At 37.6% G+C, this 21,947-nt stretch overlaps 3 protein-coding genes across 3 annotated transcripts; 1 reads left to right on the top strand and 2 right to left on the bottom strand.

The window, feature by feature from the left end:
* The first annotated feature begins 2,131 nt into the window (after window positions 1–2,131).
* Window positions 2,132–6,276, top strand: lgals2b (lectin, galactoside-binding, soluble, 2b). The gene is made up of 4 exons (XM_051111459.1): window positions 2,132–2,203; window positions 3,561–3,640; window positions 4,176–4,344; window positions 5,999–6,276. Exons 1-4 carry the CDS (start codon window positions 2,201–2,203, stop codon window positions 6,143–6,145), a joined length of 399 nt encoding a protein of 132 aa, XP_050967416.1. The 5' UTR covers window positions 2,132–2,200; the 3' UTR covers window positions 6,146–6,276.
* Window positions 6,277–7,886: 1,610 nt separating this feature from the next.
* uts2r4 (urotensin-2 receptor 4) lies at window positions 7,887–8,906 on the bottom strand. The gene has a single exon (XM_051111456.1). It carries the CDS (start codon window positions 8,904–8,906, stop codon window positions 7,887–7,889), a length of 1,020 nt encoding a protein of 339 aa, XP_050967413.1.
* A 1,719-nt stretch (window positions 8,907–10,625) lies between these two features.
* On the bottom strand, window positions 10,626–21,727 carry zgc:92360 (uncharacterized protein LOC436988 homolog). The gene is made up of 11 exons (XM_051111455.1): window positions 21,499–21,727; window positions 18,831–18,961; window positions 17,379–17,470; window positions 16,393–16,475; window positions 16,201–16,313; window positions 13,847–13,993; window positions 13,681–13,764; window positions 13,531–13,593; window positions 13,074–13,145; window positions 11,615–11,846; window positions 10,626–11,336 (listed from the first exon to the last, which is right to left on the bottom strand). Exons 1-11 carry the CDS (start codon window positions 21,584–21,586, stop codon window positions 11,308–11,310), a joined length of 1,134 nt encoding a protein of 377 aa, XP_050967412.1. The 5' UTR covers window positions 21,587–21,727; the 3' UTR covers window positions 10,626–11,307.
* Window positions 21,728–21,947: the final 220 nt, after the last annotated feature.

The raw sequence follows: 21,947 nt of genomic DNA, 5'->3' as shown, positions 1-21,947 counted from the left end.
AAAACATGATAAACAATACTAAGTAAGAAAATCATTTTTGTTTCAAGTGTGTTGTCAGTTGTGATCGTTGTGTCTGTGAGTCATCATTAATTTCTTCTTCAGTTTAACATGCATCCTGTAATAATCCATCGGCAAAATCCCAGAACAATTCAAAATTACACAAATGAAGTGGTCATGTCTTAAAGGCACAGCACATACAAATGATAAATGTGATCGTGACCCGCCCTAAACATACCTGTCTGTGGGACAATCAGAGAAACCTTCAGAGGACGCTCATGATGGTTGATGAATCAGTCACACTGAGCTGTTATTGATCATAGATCACACTCATTCAGACTGTCCTAAGACTTTCATATCCAAAGCACTGCTGAAATATTTCATTAAGTCCAGCTGAATGATCAGGACTGAAGATCAGTGTGCATGACTGACCGTGAGAAAGCACACTCACTGAACATCCTCTACAATGAAACAAGCAGCTCACATGAATCAAAACTACTGACAATAGCAGAAACCCAACAACGGACTGCAAAAACCACCGGAACAGCAGTCAACAGCAAGATTTTAGATGAGGGAATGTAAGATTTTAATCATCTTTTTATGTCTGGTTCACTGACCTTAACAAATTAGCTTTGAAATATTCCATGGAATTATATACACTACATTACTGTGAATGATATGACTGTTACTCATGAGTTTTATGAGTAATAATTAGAGATGGAGTATGACACGTCACCACAGCACACGTCAACTACCCATCAATGAACGGCAGCAGATTTCCGTTCCTGGATGAAAATCTGTGTGGACTGTCAAACAGTGCTGTATGTGATAATGTCATGTTTCTTTGTGTCACTGAGACTACAATCAGTCTAGTCATGATGGAATCTCATATTGTAGTGAACAGTGGTCAAGATGGCAAAACCGCTTTCCATACAACGTGTGGAAAGTTATATTTTGATGTTATCAGGCTCTGTGGACAATAAAGGATGCCTTTTGTTGTAAGATAACAACACTACCTCTTGTGGAGAGGGGGGTTAACATTAACATACAGTAAGCCCCATTCAGGAACTGCTTTATTCTCACTCATGCTTATCATTCATGGATCAAAGGCTGATCTGATCATCATGTGGTCTTTTACAGATCACAGTTCTTCATTCTAAAGACCTAAGTGTGAACGATCACTCACTACCTCAGACTGACCAAACCGGGAAGGATACATCTTCACGTGCATTCACACATAATGGACACAAAACTGACTAAACCTTCCTCATATCAATTTACAGAACTGCATATACTTAATGAGTGCTGTGTGTGTTTGGTCTTCATATTTTCAACACGATGTGTAGGTTAATCTGGAATTGGTTTGGAAAGTGAATTACGCATAGGAAAAACTTTCAAGACATTGTTTTAAACATAGACTTTAAGGCAGGCTGAAAACGGATCTAACTCCTCTCTTCCTACTGCAACGTGGCCCATGTCAAAATTGCGTAAGAATTTCACTCTTTCCAGAGACCGTTGGCATTACTGTATTGTCAGTTTATGATCTAATTTGCAGAGTAAGAGTAAGGTTAACCTTATTACTTTCAGGGAACTTCCGTTTATCTTTCCATAAGATAATGTTTATAGTAACATCCAACTAGGTCACTTCCATTTATCAATCTTTGCACTTTATCTATTCGTTGTATCCATTTAGAAGTTGTTAGTAACTCTTGTCTATCACTTTGTTAATAAAATCCCTTTTATTACACTCGTGTCTTACTTGTGTCGATAATACCGTGAAAAGGCTCTACAAGTTAACGATATCTCACAAATCCTTCAGACTGGTCAGACTACAACTTCCTAGAATTTAAATGTAATTCTTATTTATGCAACAATCTTCCATGATTGTTCTTTATTATGAAGGTGGAATTCCTTGGTTGGTGCCCTATAAAAAACGAAATATTAACATTAATATTTCAAGGTCATTACACTGGTGGTGCCACTTAAATCTAAAATCATTACAGTACATATTTGGCGCCCCATGTGAGGCCGTCTAACAACTAAAACCATTACAATATTGATTCAGTCAGTGAGTGTGATTGGTTCAGTCTCACTGCTCTGCTCTGTTCTTATTGGCTGGAGTGTCTGGATCCGCCTCACGGGTTTATAATGAGGGGCGGCAGGAGAACGAGACACACTGCTGCAGCTCTACCAACTCAACAAGATGGTGAGTGACATCACTTCCTTTCACTGGCTCTTGATTCTATTCTATAGTAGCTAACATTTTAAGTGGATGAAAACCTGTCATCAAAGTTGTCCTAAAACCAAAACAATACCTATTCTTGTCTTTGATGAACTTTTGATGAACTTTGATTAACTTCTTTTTTTTTTTTTTGATCCACTTTAAATGTTCTATTCTATTTTATTCAGTTCTATTCTATTCTAAGTGTCACAGTTTGTCAGAGCGTTTGTGATGGGCAGTGATTTGTTGTGTTGACTCAACAGCATGAGCTGATGATATCACTGTTTCCTCTGAAATCTCACTGCAACAACACTGTTGCAAAATGAAATGGGAATTTTTATTCAGTTGAATTACGTAATTAAAAAAAATGATATGAAATAATCCAGAATGAGCCGTTATTCGTTTTAAAAGACTTAATATAATATACTAATTATTACTAATCAACCCAAAAAATAAATCTGTAATATGGAATTATCAGCTAATTTTAATATCATGATTTCAAGGCATAGAAAACAGCCACAAAATACTTTAAATAAACACTTTTCTCTGAAAAATACAACTAAATCTGTCAAAAAACTATAGCAGGGACAGTTCGGATGAGGAATTTTAGCACAGATTTACATGACTGTGTGTGATAGACAGGTGATTCACAGGACAGGTGTGTGAGGCTCAGGGTTCGGCTCAGGTAGAGACACAGACAGATATAAATACACGTACCTCATTTTCTGTAATGTGGACATTCAGTGGGTTTCAGTGGTAGAGATTTCATCAGATTCAGCAGCCCTCGAACATCTCTTTTATAGAGAAATGTCACACGGCTGTGAAAACACACAGACAGGTTGAGCATCACAGTGACACATTCACATGCTCTTCTGCATTATTTCATACATATTAAAGCCATCTAAACCATAAAATAACATCTGGAAGTATAAGAATAATAAACATGACGCCAATCAAAATAATATTTGATTTTCTTCAAATTTGCAAGTATTCGCTTCACTCTGTGTCTCAGTCTGAGTAACGTGTGTTTTTTAGGACTGTATGTCGTCTCACGGCACGTTTATTGCATTAGATCAAATGTTTGCTTACTGGGTCTTCCTGTTCACCTCTTTATGGCTTTATTGTTGGAGGTTTATCATTAACGTTGGGTTTGGCTGCTCAGATAGCACATGCGATCCAGAAACAGTTCCTCTTATTGACAGAATCATCGGTTAAACAGTAATTTTACAGATACATTATCACTGAAGGATACAAAACCAAGTGAACCCTTCACAACCGTGTCCATGTCGTGTTCTATCAATTACACCATGACTTATGAAGCCTTTTTATCCGTATCTCACAGGTGTTCACCTTAAAGGACATGAGCTTTAAGGCTGGGATGGAGATGAAGATCACTGCAAAGACTAAACCAGGCTGTGACTCGTGCGTACATCTGCTTTACAACCTTAATAAACAAAGATTTTAGTTACTGTTCAGTATTTTCACACTTTAAATCCATTTGTGTGGTACATGAAACATCCCAAATCAGTCAGGATGCTCACTATATGCACAGAAGCAGTTCGGTTACTAGGTTTAGTTCAGTTTTTGAGTACACTGTATGTATATATCAGTTAGTTTACTATCACTGAGACACTATTATGATTTTGTTAGAATATTTAACGTTATATTTGCTGCTTTCTTTTTATTTTTTAGCTACAGTTTTAGTCGTTTTGTTGTGTTTTTAATCAGTTATTTCAGTTTTAGATTTTTTTTAGTACATCAAGTTAAACTCAAAGTTTAAAACTAGCTGAAATTTAAGAGCACATTCATTTTATTTCAAATAACAACACCAAAAAAGTTTTTGTAATGTATATTTGCAGATAGTTAATTGCATATAGATTTTATGCCAGGTTTACATATTATTTTATGCACAGAAACTGTCTACGCGTGTCTCCAACCTTCTTTTCTCTGTGCTCAGGTTTGCCATCAACATCGGTCATGACGCCGACGCAATCGCTCTTCACTTCAACCCTCGCTTTAACTCGCAGGGCGACACCAACACCATCGTGTGCAACTCCAAGCAGGGCGGCTGGGGCGCCGAACATCGTGAACCCTGTTTTCCCTTTGAACAGGGTGAGGAGTTCAAGGTGAGCACCGATGACCTCTGACATCTGACCTCTTCTACATCACAAACAACTCAAACCGGCAGCATCTCGCGTTCACGAGAAATCAAAAGCATTTAACATTTATGTGTTATTCTAGTAGTGTCCTCTTTATTTGACCTTTTTGTGCTTCACGAGATGCTTTACTTTCTTCTTTCTGGATTCCTCAAATTTAAGAAGTTTAAGGCCCGGTTTCACAGACAGGGCTTAGACTAAGCCAGGACTAGGCCATAGTTCAGTTAGGACATTTAAGTAATTTTTATAAACATGCTTAGGAAAAAAAAAATATTATAATATATTAAGATCAGTCAGTGCAAGTTTCTTTCAGTTGAAACAGCTCATACTTACATTTTAGTCTAGGACTAGACTTAAGCCTTTGTCTGTGAAAGAAGGGCTAAATCTGGCATCCACACATTTTGCCGTTACAATTTATTATGCTTCAGATTAAGCTTCATTTATTGTCAAACCTTAGTTAGGCCTTTATCTGTGTTCTTTGACCAGCTCTCTAGTAATTCCTGTATCTAGGTTAGTTGACTGGCTTTAATCTTTTGACAGATTACAGTAACTCATGACACAATGAGTCATAAAGCTTCACTCTTTGCACATATTAACTACTTAGGCAATAAACCGCCCACCGGTCAGAGATTTGAGGATGAGTTATGCTGCAATCACACACTTACAACAGCTTCTCATGTGCTCTGTCCCAAAATTCACATTTAAATATATCACTGCACAATTTATTATAAATCAAGATGTACAGTTTTTTTTCTTGCAATTCAGAGTTTATCTCCCAATTTCAAGGAAATTGCAAGATAAAAAGTTGGAATTACTTTTTTATCCCATGGCAGAATTCTGAGAAAAAACAGTGCGAACTGTGAGATATAAAAAATTCAGATTTTTTTCCCTTCGCAATTCCACTACAGCAATTCTATTTTTTTTTTTTTTTTTTATTAAAAAATTGTAAAATTAAAAAGGTAGCTTTTTATCTCACAATTTAAACTTTGTTTTTTTAAATTTTCTAAGAATTACAAAATAAAATAAAACAAAAATATAAATAGTTCTGCCTTATAATTGTGATTTTTTTCTTCTTCTGTGGTGGAATATATATATTTATTTATTTATTTTTTTTTTTTTTTTTGCCATGTAATAAAAATGAAAAAGACAATTCACAATTCTAACTTTTTTCTTTTAATTGTGAGTAATTTTAATCTCGTAATTCTCTAAGCGAGAAATATTAAACAGCTTTGCCTTGGAATTGTAAAATAAAAACAATTTTTCTTCTGTGGTGGAAGAAAAAAAACACTGGAACAAAAAGGCCAAATTGTAAGATACAATCTCTAAATCTGAGTATTAAAAATAAATAGATGAATAAAGAAATAAAATGTAAAAAGTAAGATTTTTTTTTGTTTATCCTGCGGTGTAAACAGGCTTCCATATCTTGAAAATGCTAGATCAATAACAAAAGTGTTGCAGATGAAGACTGTATTGTGTTTCTTTGTGGTTAAGAGATGAAATTGCTAGTTAATATGATTCTCTACACCTGACTTCATACAGACACTCGATCTAATACAGTGACATTCAGCTGAAGTGAACAAACACTGATGGAGTGTGTAAATCTCACCTGTCTTTCCTCCACCAGCTGACCATCTCCTTCAACAACGAAACCTTCTACATCAAGCTCCCCGGGGGCACCATGATGAGCTTCCCGAACCGCTTCGGCGACGACGTCTTCAAACACGTGCACACGGCGGGAGACGTGAGGATCAGCAGCATTAAGATCAACTGAGCAGGACAGTGACGTTCTCCTGTGGTTCCTCAGTGTGTCAGACCTCATGAGATCTCTGGTCTGATGTTCTTCACTGATTGCACCGATCCAAGCCACTCCAGTGTCAAATAAATCCACTGACAGAATGTGAATGGGCTCGCTGTTCTTCTTGTGTTCTTTGGGTTGGAGACGGTTCTCTTTCAATGACGATGAAGCTTCTAAGTCTTAGAAGTGTCAAAGTATTAATATACTGTCAAAAATTAAGTGCAGAGTTTGGGAAAGCTACGTTTAAAGTCTAAATCGCTTGTAGTTTAGCAAATTAAAGATTCCTGGTTAATTTAGAAGGTATCCACTTTGAAATTAATTGCTTACAGTAACTGTCTAAATGAACATATTCAATGAGAGAGTGAGACTTTTGCAACAAATGTGTCTGTGATACCAAGATGAGACCTCTATAACACAGCATTCTGAAAAATAAATAAATAAACAAATGTACAAAAAATACTAAAATAATTAAAAAATAAAATAACTACATGCAAAAAGTCACCATTAACAGCAAAGTACATACTTGTATGCAAAGAGTAATTAAATCATTAGTTGCGGTTTTACTGCTCTGGTTTAGTGTACAGTGACTATATATGGCCCAAAAAACTGATGAAAAAATGACCACAAAAAGAATGTGAAATGTTAATTTAGCAAATGAGAAGCTGAAAGTTATCAGTCTGAGACTGGGTGTGATTTCACATCTGTCAGAAAACTCCTCGATTCAGAAAATCATTTAGCAATTTCACTGTGCTAAACTCAGAGCAACAGGATCCTCATGATCATTTACAGAGCGACTCGAAAAGGCAGAAGCAGGAGCTGAGGAATGTGACGGACAGAAAACAGATTCCACACACACACACACACACATATATACATCCCTCCATAAGAGTTCACCAGCCAGCTGTAGGAATCATCATAGGCAAATTATCTTTATTTAGTTTGAACTTTTTACTAAATATACCTCTGGAGAAACAATAAACTCATCCATAAAGCACCTACAGCTACAAAAACAGACTCAAGACTATATAGAGCAGCATTTGTCTGGTGCAAAACCGGGCCTCGGATCCGATCTGATGGTTCACAAACAGCAGTTAAAAACAATGACAAATGCAGATAATAAAATACTAATCTTTAACCTGTAAATTTACTACTTAATAATAATAGTGAGCAATATGTGTAAAGATAACAAACACCTTATCAGCTTTTAAAAGGGAAGAGAAAACACCTCCCAGTTCCCATATCTTATGCTGTTGATCTCAAAGGTTGTGTGTCCAAATCAAACGCTACAGTACTTCTGAACAAATACATTTGTCACTTGATTATATGGCAAATAATGACATATGAATATTAATATACAAAAGTCACTATAATGCATTTGTAGGTTAATCTGCCTGAGTAGTCAAACACTGCTTCCACAACACTGATCTGTTTAAGCAGCCCATCATGTCAACTTCTGACTCAGCCAATCATGTGAGCCTGGGGCGGGGCTATCTTTGTGGCTGGCCAATGACAAGAAACCTGTCTGAAAACAGGCATTATTTCTGCAATTATGTCGCACTAGTGGTGCAGAAATGGCACATTCTTGTTACTTTTGTATGATAAACAGTTTTAGTAATGTGTAGTCCAGTGTAAAATGCAGAACTCAAGCAAAACTAGTTGAAATCCAATGATTTCTAAAGTCTTACAGTCTTAAAACACTCTCAGATCTCTCTTGAACTTATCCTACATGATCCTGGATGGCGTTGATTCCAACGGCCGACCCCTGATCCCCTCGACTCGCCCCCGATGACTGACCCCTCTGGGCCAGGTAGTCGCGGTAGTTGCGCGTCAGCAGCGTGTAAAGCAGCGGGTTGACGCAGCTGTTTCCGTACGTCAGGCAGGTGACGAAGAAGTTGACGTAGGTGTGAGCGGCGGCCGACAGCGAGCGGAGCGACTCGGACGAGAAGAGCTTCGCCATCTGCCAACCCCAGAACGGCAGGAAACACGCCCAGTACGCCACCACGATGCAGAAGATCATTCCCACTACTTTGTGCTTCAGTCGGCGCCTGCGAACGGACGACGAGGATCCACGCGTCAGATTGGCCTGGGCGGCCCAGTAATGGCGGGCGAGACCCGCGTAGAGCCCCACCATCAGCAGGCCGGGCAGGAGCATGCTGGTGAAGAAGAGCGCGGTCAGATACGCCTTGAAGGCCTCGGGCGTCCACGTTGGGAAGCAGATGCGTTTGACGAGGCCCACCGTACTGGGACGTCCCTCTCGGAGACGGATCATCACCATCATAGGGAGCGTCAGCACGAACGCTGCCAGCCAGATTCCCAACGCCATCAGCCAGTGGCCGCGGGCGGTCGAGCGGCGGGCTCTGAAAGGTGCGGCGACGGCACGGTAGCGCTCCAGACTCATGGCCACCAGAACAAACACGCTGGCATGCATTGTGAGCAGATCCAGACTCAACAACAACCTGCAGCCCATTTCCCCAAAGAACCAGTCGTGGGCGAAGTAGGTGCAGACCACGAATGGGATGGTGCCCAGATAGAGCAGATCTGCAGCCGCCAGGTTGAGGATGAAGACGTACATGGAGCCGGCGCGCCGTAACGTGGCCGATCGCATGATGGCGAGGGTGTAGAGGTTTCCCGTCACGCCCAAAATGCACATGGTGATGAGGGTGGCGCCCAGGAGCGGAGTGACCCAAACTACTCCAGCGCTTCCGGCTGTGGTGCTGCCGTTGGGTGAGTTACTCATCGTAAGAGGATCAGGGAGAAATATATCAATTCAAATGTTTCCTATAAAATTGATAAAAGTGTCTTAATTGGAATCAGCGGTTTAACATCCACTGAATCTTTCCAATGCACTAAAGTTTCTTTATAGTGGAAAAAGGTCATTGAATGTTCTTCTTACGAAGAAAAAGTGGTTCTTTTAAGCACTTCCAGCTGAGCTCTTGTTCCACTCTTCATTGGCTTCGATGGTTCCAAGAAGAACGTTTAACATCCGTGGAACTTTTCCATTGCACAAAAGGTTCTTTATAGTGGAAAAAGGTTATTAAATATTCTTCAAATGAAAAAAAAAAAACTACTCCAGCGTTTCCCGCTGCAGTGCTGCCATTATTTATGTTTTTCATCATAAAAGGATCCAGGAAAAATAAATGTAATGCTTCCTATAAAACTGAGCTTTGATATTTCCAAGAAGAACATTTAACATCCATAGAACTTCCCCACTACACAAATTGTTCTTCATATGAAGAAAAAGTGGTTATTTTAGGAATTGATCACTGAAAGACTACTCCAGAACTACTCCAACTCTTCCTGCTGAGCTCTTGTTCCACTCTTCATTGGACTCAGTGGTTCCAAGAAGAACATTTACCGTCCATGAAACTTGCACAAAAGGCTCTTTACAGTGGAAAATGGCTCTTTAGATTATTAAAATGTCCTTCATGAAAAAAAGAATAACTCTTCACTGAAAAGTTGCCAAAACGGTTCTTCTATGGCATTGCTGTGAAAACCACCTTTTGGAACCTTTAGTTCTAAGAATCTTTGAAGCTTCTTCAAACATCAAAGCACCAAATGAACACTGAGCAACAGATAGACAAGTCCTTCTGTAACAAGTCCTAAACATACCCATGATCCGTGCAGGATTGTCATAAAATAAACCTCCGTTCATGAGCATACAGAAGTTCCTCTGATGTTCTCGGCTGTATCCATCCGGATCCAAGCGTTTCAGCTCTTTGTGTTGGGTTGCTGTATGCGTCTTGCTTTCTGTTGTGTCTGCAGGTTTCTCTGGTGTCCGTCTCTTCTCTCTCTTTCTCTCAGGTAGGTGTGATCTGACGTTCAGCGTTTGAGCCGCTCAAGCGTCTCTGAACACCCTGGTGCCGTTTCACACACCCCGATCATGAGCTGCACTCAATAATCTTCCATTCACACCCACATACAAACACACAACACACACACACGCACTAATATCCTCCAGCTCACGTGAACAATCAAAATCCGACCTCAAACACAAGATTATTAGATCAGTACTTTATTAAAAAGCTGGACTAAACCCTGAGGGAGCATAATATTACAGGAAAAAGACAAATCTGCCATCATTGTTGCAAATTCATGATGCGCCAGACATTTTCTTTCTATCTTCTTTTCCAGTGCATCTCATTTGTGGCCACATATATTTAAATATTAAAAAAGTATGATTGAACAGTCATGTGAAGCATTACAACCAATGAGATTTGAGAATTACATTTCAGTCTGTTCGTCACACCAATCATCACATGACAGAAAGCCTGAAATATACAGTGACTTGCGAAAGTCTGTTTTTTTTTGTTCATGTTTTGTCATGTTGCAAACTTGTGCTAAAATGGTTTCATTTTTCATATCAGTGTAATGCAATTATGTAATTAACTTGCAAAGTTAACACAAATATGTTTTTTTGCTTTCTTGTTATGGGGTACGGAATGATGATTAAAGAAAAAAAAAGATTTGCAACATGACAAAATGTGATTAAATAAACTTACTTTCACAAGACACTTATGATGGATAGTTTTATGACACTTATAAGGTTTTTGGTCTTTTTTTAGGCTAAATGTGGTCACTTTAACCTCTTATTGTATGGAAAAGAGCAGTGTGAACATTCTGCTAAACATCTCCTTTTGTGGTCCATAAAAAAAAAGGAAGTTATACAGGTTTGCAACAACATTAGGGTGACTAAATTATAATATTTGGCTGAACTGTCCCTTTAATATGTAAATAAAATGAGGCTCAGAACTAGAAAGTTCACTTTCACTTTAAAAAGAGTTGAAAATCATTTTAATGAATGTTCATGTGAACAATCAGTAGTGAAATTAAAAAAAAAACTCAATTTCACCACTAGATGGAGCCTTTAATCCTTTAAAATCAGATTGAAAAAATAAGGTTTGGTCACAAACTGTTCATCAAAAACACAGACATGCAAATATAACGTTATATAATATGTTATGGGGACAAAATACTCAGTTTCATGAAGTAATGATAAACAATCATAGTAACGTATACAAACAAATACTTAGTGTAAAACAACTTAAAAACACAAACATCCGAGGCACATGCTGTGAGATCCGTGGCGGGTCAGCTGCAGAGGTCACAGGTGAAAGGTCAAAGGTCACGGTGAGGGTCCATCAGTGTTTGTGTTTGAAGTAGGCCTCCACTGAAAAACACAGCAGCGCTCATGTTGTGATGTTCACACTCGTGTGTGTGTGTGTGTGTACTTGTTTCTGCTACATTGTGGGGACCAAATGTTAAAAAATGATTAAAAATAGTAGATGATGTTTATCCGAAAGTGTAACGATGCAAACATGTTTTCTGTGAGGGCTAGGTTTAGGGTTAGGGTTGGGTTAGGGAATAGACAATATCGTTTGGTCAGTATAAAATCTATAGAAGTCTATGGAAAGTCCCCACAATTCATGTGTGTGTGTGAAGTGTTACCTGTGTATTCCTGCGGGCTCATGGGAGTGCTGATGATCGCATTAAAATGGCTCATCCAATCCTTTTGCTCCGTATCCGTTTCACAAGTGAACAGGAAGCTGCGGTCAGGTGTTTCTATGGTGATGGCGTACTGCCACGTCCCGGTGTAGTGGGTTCCCGCGGGCAGCCCGATCGTAACGCGGTATCCGTGGTCTCGGTGCCCCAGGAACACCTCGCCTTTTGCGAACGCATCCTGTCAGACAGAAAGAAACTCCGTTTCTGACTCCATCGCTCATGCAAGTTCTCTTTCCTCTTTCAGTCTGATGCAGTATTTGAACTGTTGCATCACTCGTTCCACAGACACTGTCTTTGATAGATGCTTGATGTCTGCTATAAGCGTATTTACTGTAAACAAGTTATTTCTTGACAGAATGTGCTGCATTTTGTATAATTTTCTCATTTCTTAATGCAGTTTCCTCAATTAATGTTAATTCATTTATACAAGAGTAATTAGCTCAAAACCTGTCAATTTTTTTTCAGTTCCCAGCCAGATTTTTAGGTTTAAATGCATGTGAATGTAAAAGGGAAAGTGTGTATTTAAGGTTTTTAAATTGAATCATCTTTTTGTCTTCACTCATTGATTTTAAATGGTCTTGTGTTGTGTCAAATGCATCCACAAGTACTAATATTGCAGACAGTCTCTTAAGTAATATGGTCATAAAAACTAATTGCACATTAATAATTTTAAAATAATTACATCTTATGTCATTTTCTGTATTGCAGACTTGTTGATAATCCATTATTTATTAATTTTGTTTACTGAGGGGGGGGAAAAAAGATTAATTTAACCAAAGATTCCAGCCACATTCATCAAACGTCTCGTGATATACTGGATTTTCCAGGGGTTTTGAGTCTTTTAGGTTCCACAGTCCCCCAAATATGATCATCCTCAAGCAGGAACCCCATCTTTAATGTTAAAAGGAAGCTAGATTTTCAAGTACAAAAAGCCATATTATATCAGTTTCAAATGGTCTACTATATACTATACCAATTTAAAATATTATCTGGAAAATATTTGTTTTCAATTAAGTTACATGATGTTTTCTTTCTACTTACTGTGGTACTGTGCTTTATTTATTTATTTACATTTTTCATAATTTACTTAATCTATTTTTATTGTTTACTTATTTATTATAATATAATAATGTAATGTTTTTATGTATATTTGTTTTTAATAATCCTTTTTATTTATTTAAATCAGCTGGTGTGTGTACAGTAACTGCTGATCTCTCTTGCCCAAAAGCATTTAAATAAAAGAAGACTGCTGATCTCGGAACAGGCGCTAATATCAAACATCAACACCTGATCACATTTGCCTCTCATCTAACCTGTTTTACCGTGACCAAACCAGGAAGTCGCTCAATCTGAAAGTTTCATTATCGGTTGCAGGAGAGACACGAGGAGACCAGAGGCGTCTTACCAGAGGATCTTTGAAGTACATGAGCCGTCTGTGATCCAGCGTGAACCAGCGCTTCTTAAAGCCTTCGGTTTGCTGCAGACACACAAACCAGCTCAATGTGAATCAAAACAGACCTTCTTAATGTACCATCCTAGTCTTATTCATTAGTATTTATCTGGAATAATAAGCAGGATGAAGCTGCTCATTATCCGAATATAAACCCGACAGGAGGACCAGGAGCAGACGCAGGTTAATAAAACGAATGTACATGAGCTCTTATATATGATACAAACTGACTAATAAAGTCAAGACCAATCTTGCATTATTTTCTGCTATTCTGTTTCATTTAGAAATGACATTGTGAATATTGTTAAATACATTGTATCATAAAGGTTTAAAATGTATCGCAACTGCTCTGTTTTTTCAGATGTGACTTCTTTGAGGTGTTGTTGTGAGTGACGGCATAAGCGCTTCTCACCCGCGGGCCCGTTTTCTCCATGTATCCCTCTTTCAGAAAGCTGCGTGTCAGTTTGGGCTTCAGCTGAGCAGAAAGAGAAGCTGTGAGTTATGTCACACGACTAGACTCACATGCAGGAACCGAAACGAGTGCTGGTGTTTCAGGACTCACCTCAGCATCCGTGGCTCCAGGGAACGCCACCTTCAGATAGTGCAGCTGTGCCGCCCGGATGGAGTTAAACCACTCCACGATCTCCTGATGGAGACACACGGACAGAGTGTGTCAAGGTCTTACGTATGAGTGTGTGTGTGTGTGTGTGTGTGTCTCTACGTCTCACCCTGCTGCTGTCATGATAGACAAAGATGTTTCGTGTGACGTTGTCTTTCAGGTAGGTGATCTGCAGGCCGTTGGGGTTTCCAATCTTGTCCGGCTGGAAGCAGGCATTGATGGTGTCCACCTTTATAACAGCTTTTGGTTCCTTAGCCTACAGAGACATGCAGATACAGTCAGAAAAGGTGAGTTTGCCCATTTTCAACAAGTTTTATAGTGCTATAATGTCAGTAGTATAAGGAAATGCGCAATGTGTATTTTTTTCAGCCCATTTGTTTGTCAACAAAAGGCTTTTGTGAAAAGTACAGACCAGACTATACATCCACATTTATCCCTGCTGACAGATTTTATTTTGTATTTTTTTTCTCTGTTTTCCTTAGTAGTATAGCACAGATTTAAAATAAATAAATAAATAAATAAATATATACAGTACTGTGCAAAAGTTTTAGGCCACTAGTATTTTCACCAGCTAAAAATGGTTTAAAATAAGTTATTTCTATCTTTTGCTGTAGTGTGTCAGTAGGAAACATCAGTTTACATTTCCAAACATTCTGTTTGCCATTAATTGTAATAAACTAGTGAGATTTTTGTTTGCACAAGGAGTCTGACAACAGCCAGTGCTCCACACTGATCTAATCTCATCATCCTGGAATGACATGAAGACACAGAACAAACTGAAACAGAGTAAATCCAGAAGAACTGTGGCAACGTCTCCAAGATGCTTCAAGAGACCTACCTGCAAAGCTACCTGAAAAATTTTGTGCAAGTGCACCCAGGGCAAAAGCTGCTGTAAACGCAAAGAACGGTCGCACCAAATGTTGATTTCATTTAGTTAATAGAAGGTAATTGATAAAGAAAATCTATTTTTGACAGCATCCTCATTTTACAGCATTTTTACACAAGTGCCTAAAACTTTTAACAGTGCCGCAGCTTTGCAGGTAGGTTTCTTGAAGCATCTAGGAGACTTTGTCACAGTTCTTCTGGATTTAGTCTGTCTGAGTTTGTTCTGTTTCTTCATGTCATTCCAGACAGACTGAATGATGACGAGATCAGATCTCTGTGCAGAGCACTCGCTGTTGTCAGACTCCTTCTGCAAACAAAAATCTCACTGGATTATTACGATTAATTGCAAAATGAATATTTGGAAATGTAATCTGATATTTTCTACTGACACACTACAGCAAAAGACCAACTTTAATTGACTTTAAACCATTTTTTAGCTGATAAAAATACTAGTGGCCTAAGAATTTTGCACAGTACTGTATATATATATACACTACCGTTCAAAAGTTTGGGGTCAGTAAGACTTGTAATAGTCTTTAAAGAAGTCTCTTATGCTCATCAAGGCTGCATTTATTTGATTAAAAATATAGAAAAAAACTGTATATAAAATATAAAATAATGTTTTTTATTTTAACATACTTTAAAATAGAATTTATTCCTGTGATGAAAAGCTGAATTTTTATCAGCTGTTACTCCAGTCTTAAGTGTCACATGATCCTTCAGAAATCATTCTAATATGCAGATTTATTATTAGAATGATCAGTGTTGGATAATATCAACAGTTGTGCTGCCAAATATTTTTTGGAACCTGTGATTTTTTTTTTTCAGGATTCTTTCATGAATAACAAGTTTAAAAAGTACAGTGTTTATTCAAAATATAAATATTTTATAACAATGTAAATTATTTATTATTAACTTTTAATAAACTTTTAATTATTAACTTAATACATCCTTGGTGAATAAAAGTATTCATTTCTTAAAAAAAAAAAAAAAAAAAAAAAAATAAAAATGTACTGACCCCAAACTTTTGAACGGTAGTGTATATATATATATACATATACATGCATTTTTACTTCATAGACAGCCAATTTATTACAATGCCATCTTGTTAAAACTAAAACAATTAAAAAAAAGTGTTACTTGTAATGAAATAAACACTGAAATAAAATAAATGTATATATATATATATATATATATATATATTATTTATATATTTATTTATATATATATATATATATATATATATAAAACACAAACAAAAGGCCAATTCTACATTTATTTCTGCTATTCTGTTTCATTTAGAAACATTACAGCAGAAATGCATTATGTCTGTTCTTTCATGTTCATGTTGTTTAATACATTGTATCATTAAGATTTAAAAAGTATCTAAGTATCACAGTGTTAATAAAATTAAAACAAACTACATAGACGTTTTTAAAAACAAAAACTAATGAAAATGACAAAAACACAACAAAATAATATCTTAACTCAAATTAGACTACAAAATATCAAAGTTCAAAATTGTAACAATAGTAGTGTATCAGTGATAGTAAAATGAGCGCATGCGGTGACACTCACATCTAGTTTAGTGTAGTACTTTAGTGTGCCTTCCCTCTGCGACAGGACGAATCGTCTGCTGAGGAACTGTCCGTTGTCCCGCCCCCTCTTCATTAACATGCCATCTCTGGTCTCTGTGATTGGTCAAATGAGCATGTCAGTCACCAAGGGGGAAAGCAAGAAGCAAGTACTCTGAGATTCACACACACGTACCGTCCTCATAGATCAGCTTCTTGCTGTTGTCCATGAACTCCTGCCTCTCGTACTTCGCCCGAATCCACTGCTCCTTCAACACCCTGAAACACACACACACACTTATAACAAGAGAAACTCTCTGGAGAACAGCTAAACTCATCCTGACCGCAGTGAGCTCAAAACCACTCTTAACCCTGAACTAGTCTAGCTCAGCATGAACTTGACTTGTGATAAAGTAATAAAATCATCTGATTGATACGTGACATGAAATTTAATTAGGGTGGGTGAACTTGAAAACATTTACTATGTGGTTCTAACACGGCTCTACTCAAAGTAGGATTTTTATTAACTAGGTTATCAAAAACTTTCTGATTAAATTTCTGATTAACTAAAATTATTAAAAACATTTTGTTAATTAAAATAAAGATTAAATAAGATGAAATATAAATATTTGACAAAAATAAATAAAATAAAATAAAATAAAATAAAATAAAACTAACCTCAATAGTAATATTTCAAAAACTAATATATGACAAAAATAATAAAGTTGCTAAAAAAAAAAAAAAAAAGAAGATCTGGAAATATATTTAAAATAATCATAACATCACATTCATAATTCATATTATTAATAAGAACTGCAACAGTATATAAATAATACTAAAATAACACTGGCTCATAGATATGCTGATAGTTAACTTGCTACTAAAGGCCTCAAAGACAGATTTGCATGATCTTCTGACTCTCTGAAGCTTCTTGAAGCTGGACGATCAGCTGAATGAAGCCTCACTACACCTAAATGAACTCAATTAAGTGGCCTAAAGTTAAAGTGACCCTGATATCACCCTAAATATAACGCTTGTCAGAGCATTAAGGAGCCAGAGAGACCCTGAGGAGCCCGATATGACGGTATGTGAGATGATATTTCCATATGCAGTCATGCTCTCGTTCTCCTCAGTCGTCTCTTAATGTGATGTGAGATGCGGCACGTCGCCATGGAAACTCACTGGCAGTCTCTGTGTGTGGGTTTGTAGTAGTAAACAGGAAGTGCAGCCTCATGCACGGCGTTCATGGCGTCATTCCCGCGCTCAGACATGAACTACAAACACAGACATCATCAAACGCTCAGATGTGACGTGCAGGCAGAAATAGCTGAAACTGAAAACTCATGCAGTTTTAAGCACTGGTTTGTTGTACAATAATTGTTTACAGTGAGCATGTCTGTAAAGCTCTAGAAGGAAATGACACGAGCACCATAAATGTATCAAAAAGTTTATATGAGTCATATGCGCTATATTCTTCAGAAGTCATATGACGATTTGTTTGAGGAACAGACTAAAAGTATTTTAGGTAAGTAGTTTAGTAAGTAAGTAAGTTTTGCTTGAAGTTCAGCTCCGTCAGAGTCACTATGAACTGTTTTAATGTGGAAAAGAGCTGCATGAGTTTTCAAACTTTCTCCGTTTGTTGCTCCATGGACAAAAAAAACAGCAAACAGGCCAGAGTTGTTAAAAACAAAAGAATTAAAAAGAATTTTCCTAAATGAAATAAAGCTGAAAAATGAAAAAGAACTTTATCTATTGGTGTCAATAGATTTTAAGTTTGTCGTTTTTTTTCTCCTACACTGAGCCGTAACTCTCCAGTAGTACTTACATACATTTTTATTCCTGTCTATATCCTGAAGGTTTTTAAAGAGGGATTTGTTCATATATAATTTGCTTGATTATATACAATATTTTATTCCCCCCAAAACTGTGAAAGTATATTGTATACTGAAGTGTTTTTTGAATTATGGAGTGAGAAAAATTGCTTCTGTAAAACGTTTCACTCTAATGTCAATAAAAATTAAACAGGAATTTTGAAACTGACTTCATCCAGTGTTTAGATTTCTGTACTAGAAATGTATAAAAATTAGTGCATATTTCACTAAATAATACCTCATTTGCATATTTACACCTAACATTTTAGAAAACTTGTAATACAAAAAAATGTCAGCAGTTATCAAATGTAATAAACTGGGTAATATGAAAGCCCGTTTCCGACACAGAATACATTTTTTTAAAAAAGGTTATTGCGACTTTTTTTCTCAGAATTGTTAAATATAAACTTACAATTGCACGTTAAGTCAGAATTGTGAGATATAAACGCGTAATTCTGTGAACATATCAGTCTTCTTTTCTTCTCAGAACTGGACTTTATAACTCGCAATTGTGCATTTATATCTCACAGTTCTGAGGAAAAAAAAGTCAGACTTGCGAGATGTAAACTCGAAATTGCGAGAATTAATTTGTGAGATAAAAAGTTGCAATTACCTTTCTTATTTTTATTCAGTGGCGGAAACAGGCTTCCATAGTGTAAGAAAGGCGATAACTCTTAGTTTTACCCTATTTACCTGCAGTGTCTCGCCTTAAAAAAAATTTACAATTAGTTGTTATTTTCAGAACAGAAACATTAATGATCACCTGAACTTCTGAATCCTCCCAGCGTGAGAGTCGGAGCGATTTGACTTTTCCGAGGCTGGGAATACTGCGATGGACCCCGGAGCAGCACAGACAGATGAAGACTCCTAAAGAACAGGAGCCCCATTCTGGATCTGACAGAGAAATAATAAATAACACAGATATTAAAGTACATGAGGTGTCAGCATTCAGTCTAGATCTTCTAGTTTGACACACAGATCAGTAAGGACGCCATCGGCAGGTTTTCATGGATAAACCCCGGAGTGATCGTCTCAGAGGCCTCGTGTGAGTAAATCCTGCAAACGCAGGCTGATGTTTTTAAAATCCAGATGAACATGTTATTATGAGATTACAGTGCAGTTACTGACACACAAAACTCAGACTCAGCACAAACATGATAATTTACAGCGACAGAATAAGGAAGAGATACTGAACACTGACTTACACCAGGAATACTGGAAATCATACACTAAAAAGCTGAAGAGCAAAATAACTCAGACACCAGAAAGCAGAGAGAACAGCTTATTAAGATTCCCCTTAAACACCCTGAAGCTAAAAAAAAAAAACACAAACCAGGTAAAAAACCATAAACATCAGCCTCGAGCTACGGAAACACAGCGTCGACATTCCTGCTTTATCTCAACTCTGATAAAAGAAAAATCCTTAAAACACACAACACTGACTTACAGAAAAACATAAACTTATGCACAGTAACATTTTAAAAAACTAAATACAGACATTTTTATGAACTTTACAAACACTTCATATGCCTCATTCATTTATATTAATTAAAAAGATATGAGTGTGTCAATATATATATATATATATATACAGTAGTCAACATTTGAAGTGGATCAGTTAATCAAACTTGTGCTAAGACAATAACGGGTATTGTTTTGGTTTTAGGACAACTTTGATGAAAGGTTTTGATCCACTTCAAACGCTGACTACTGTATATATATATATATATATATATATTATATAGTTAATGCTGTCAGCAGAACAACTTCATCTCTGTCAATCTTCATCTTACAGAACAGAACTTAAAGGAACAGTCCTCCCAAAAAACTGTATGAACTGACTTGTATGAACTGACACTGAAGACAAAAGATGATATTTTTAGAATTTTGGTAACCAAAATGTTTAGGTTTCCACTGACTTTCATTTTATGGATATAAAAATAATGTAAGTCAACAGAAACTGAAACTATTTGGTTACCAACATTTTTCAAAATATCTTCTTGTGTTCAGCATCAGGTCATACAGGTTAGAAACGACATGACTGACACGTACATGATGACTGAATGTTTCTGTTGGCCTTTAAATCCTCATGACATCATGATCACAAACACTTGTTTACTGTAAAAACAGTTTGCCAATCAGCCTGAACATGTACTCTATGTGACTTAAGTCAAGTAAAAAATAAAGCGGGGAAAATGGAACACGTAATGTGTCGGAATAAGTGCCATCTTCTTAATAAAAGAGCCAATCGCATCAGATGGATATATTTATATACGTTATATCCGCCCTCTTGAAACAATCATGTATTACAGGTTTTAAAATTGTGGTAACTTTGTAATGCCATGTTAGCTAACACCGTCATCTTCATGTGTTCATTTAGTAAAATCATCCAGTGAAGTCTATTTCAGATATAGATATTCATATATACACGCAACTATATTTGCACACATGCAGTCCACTTGCTCTCGAGTGTTTGCCTAAGTTGGCCTATTTTCTGCTACACACTCAAAAGCACACAGTAGTCAACATTTGAAGTGGATCAAAAAAGTTAGTCAAAGTTGTCCTAAGACAAGAACAGGCATTGTTTTAGTTTCAGGGCAACTTTGAAGAAAGGCTCTGATCCACTTCAAATGTTGACTAGCGTATACACGAGATTTTTTTGGACGTAGTATGTAGGTGAATTGAGACGTGGCTTTGGTCTGGCATGCCTGAAAAAGCTGCCTGGAGGCGTCACAAATATGGCCACAGAATGAAGACGCTTTCTTTGAAAGGGACTTTGGCTGAACAAGTTCAGGGTCGTGATGGAACATCTTTCTTCATGTGTTACAGTGGACGGTGTGGAGAAACACACTTCCTGTTTCTTCATCAGTCTCCTCAACCGCTCCCACATCCCCCGTCTCTCTCTCTCTAGAAACATGTAGAAATCACACGGCCACACCTTTACTCTATATCTGATCTGTCTCCAGCAGCCGCTCGTGTCCAGACAAACACAATCCCACAATCCTGATCCCTGGAATATCATCTCTAAACTCCTAAGTGAATCATTCTGAATCAGAAGGAAAATGCTCTGCTGTAGAGTTCCTGAAATCAAATCCTGTGTTACAGGAGTACAAACACAACCCTGAACCCATCCATCACGCCCGTCTTCCCTTCACCAGCTCCCGCAGTCTATGATTACACAGGTAAGTTCCCATTTGACTTTATCAACTCTCATAGTGTCACGGGTAATAAAATAAGGCTGTAATATGTTGTTTAAAACATCTCAGTGCCGAATCGTCGGAACGTCGCGCGCAGTGGTTCAGGTGAGTCGTCCGCACGCGGCGCCCCCCCCGTGTGTCTCGAGGGTGCGTTTTTGTCGTTCGGTCGAGTCTCGCGCGCCCGGCTCCGGTTGTTCGGTGAATGTTTAATGTGTGTAAAGAGGAATCGCTTACTGTCCACGCCGCAGTCCGCGCAGCTGCCGTTCCCCGGCTTCTGCAGGACGTGTTTGAGGGTTCTGGCCGCGCGCTCGTTGTCCGTCATCGGTCCGGTGGAGCGGCGGGTCGGTGTCTCCTCACGAGCGCTGCAGCAGAAGCAGGAGGAGGCGCTGGTCTGATGGTGGAGGTGTTTCAAACATTCGGAAGTGGAGCAGCAGAGTTTGTTCAGACTTGTTGTTCCGCATCAGAAATGCCACAGTGTGTGTGTGTGTGTGTGTGTGTGTGAGAGAGAGAGTTCGTGCTCCTGAGCGCCATCACGTCAACTACAAATTATAAACACACAAACTTATACATTAAACATCTATTATTTACACGCAACATAAAATATCACGCAAGACTTAGATATAAATAACACAAATGCACTGTACACCGCTACATATTAACTGAAAGATCATACACAAACGAAT

Source organism: Labeo rohita, chromosome 6, assembly GCF_022985175.1.
Source record: "Labeo rohita strain BAU-BD-2019 chromosome 6, IGBB_LRoh.1.0, whole genome shotgun sequence".
Classification (NCBI taxonomy): domain Eukaryota; kingdom Metazoa; phylum Chordata; class Actinopteri; order Cypriniformes; family Cyprinidae; genus Labeo; species Labeo rohita.
Note: the sequence above shows the minus strand (reverse complement) of the source record. Positions and strands in the feature narration are given on the sequence as shown.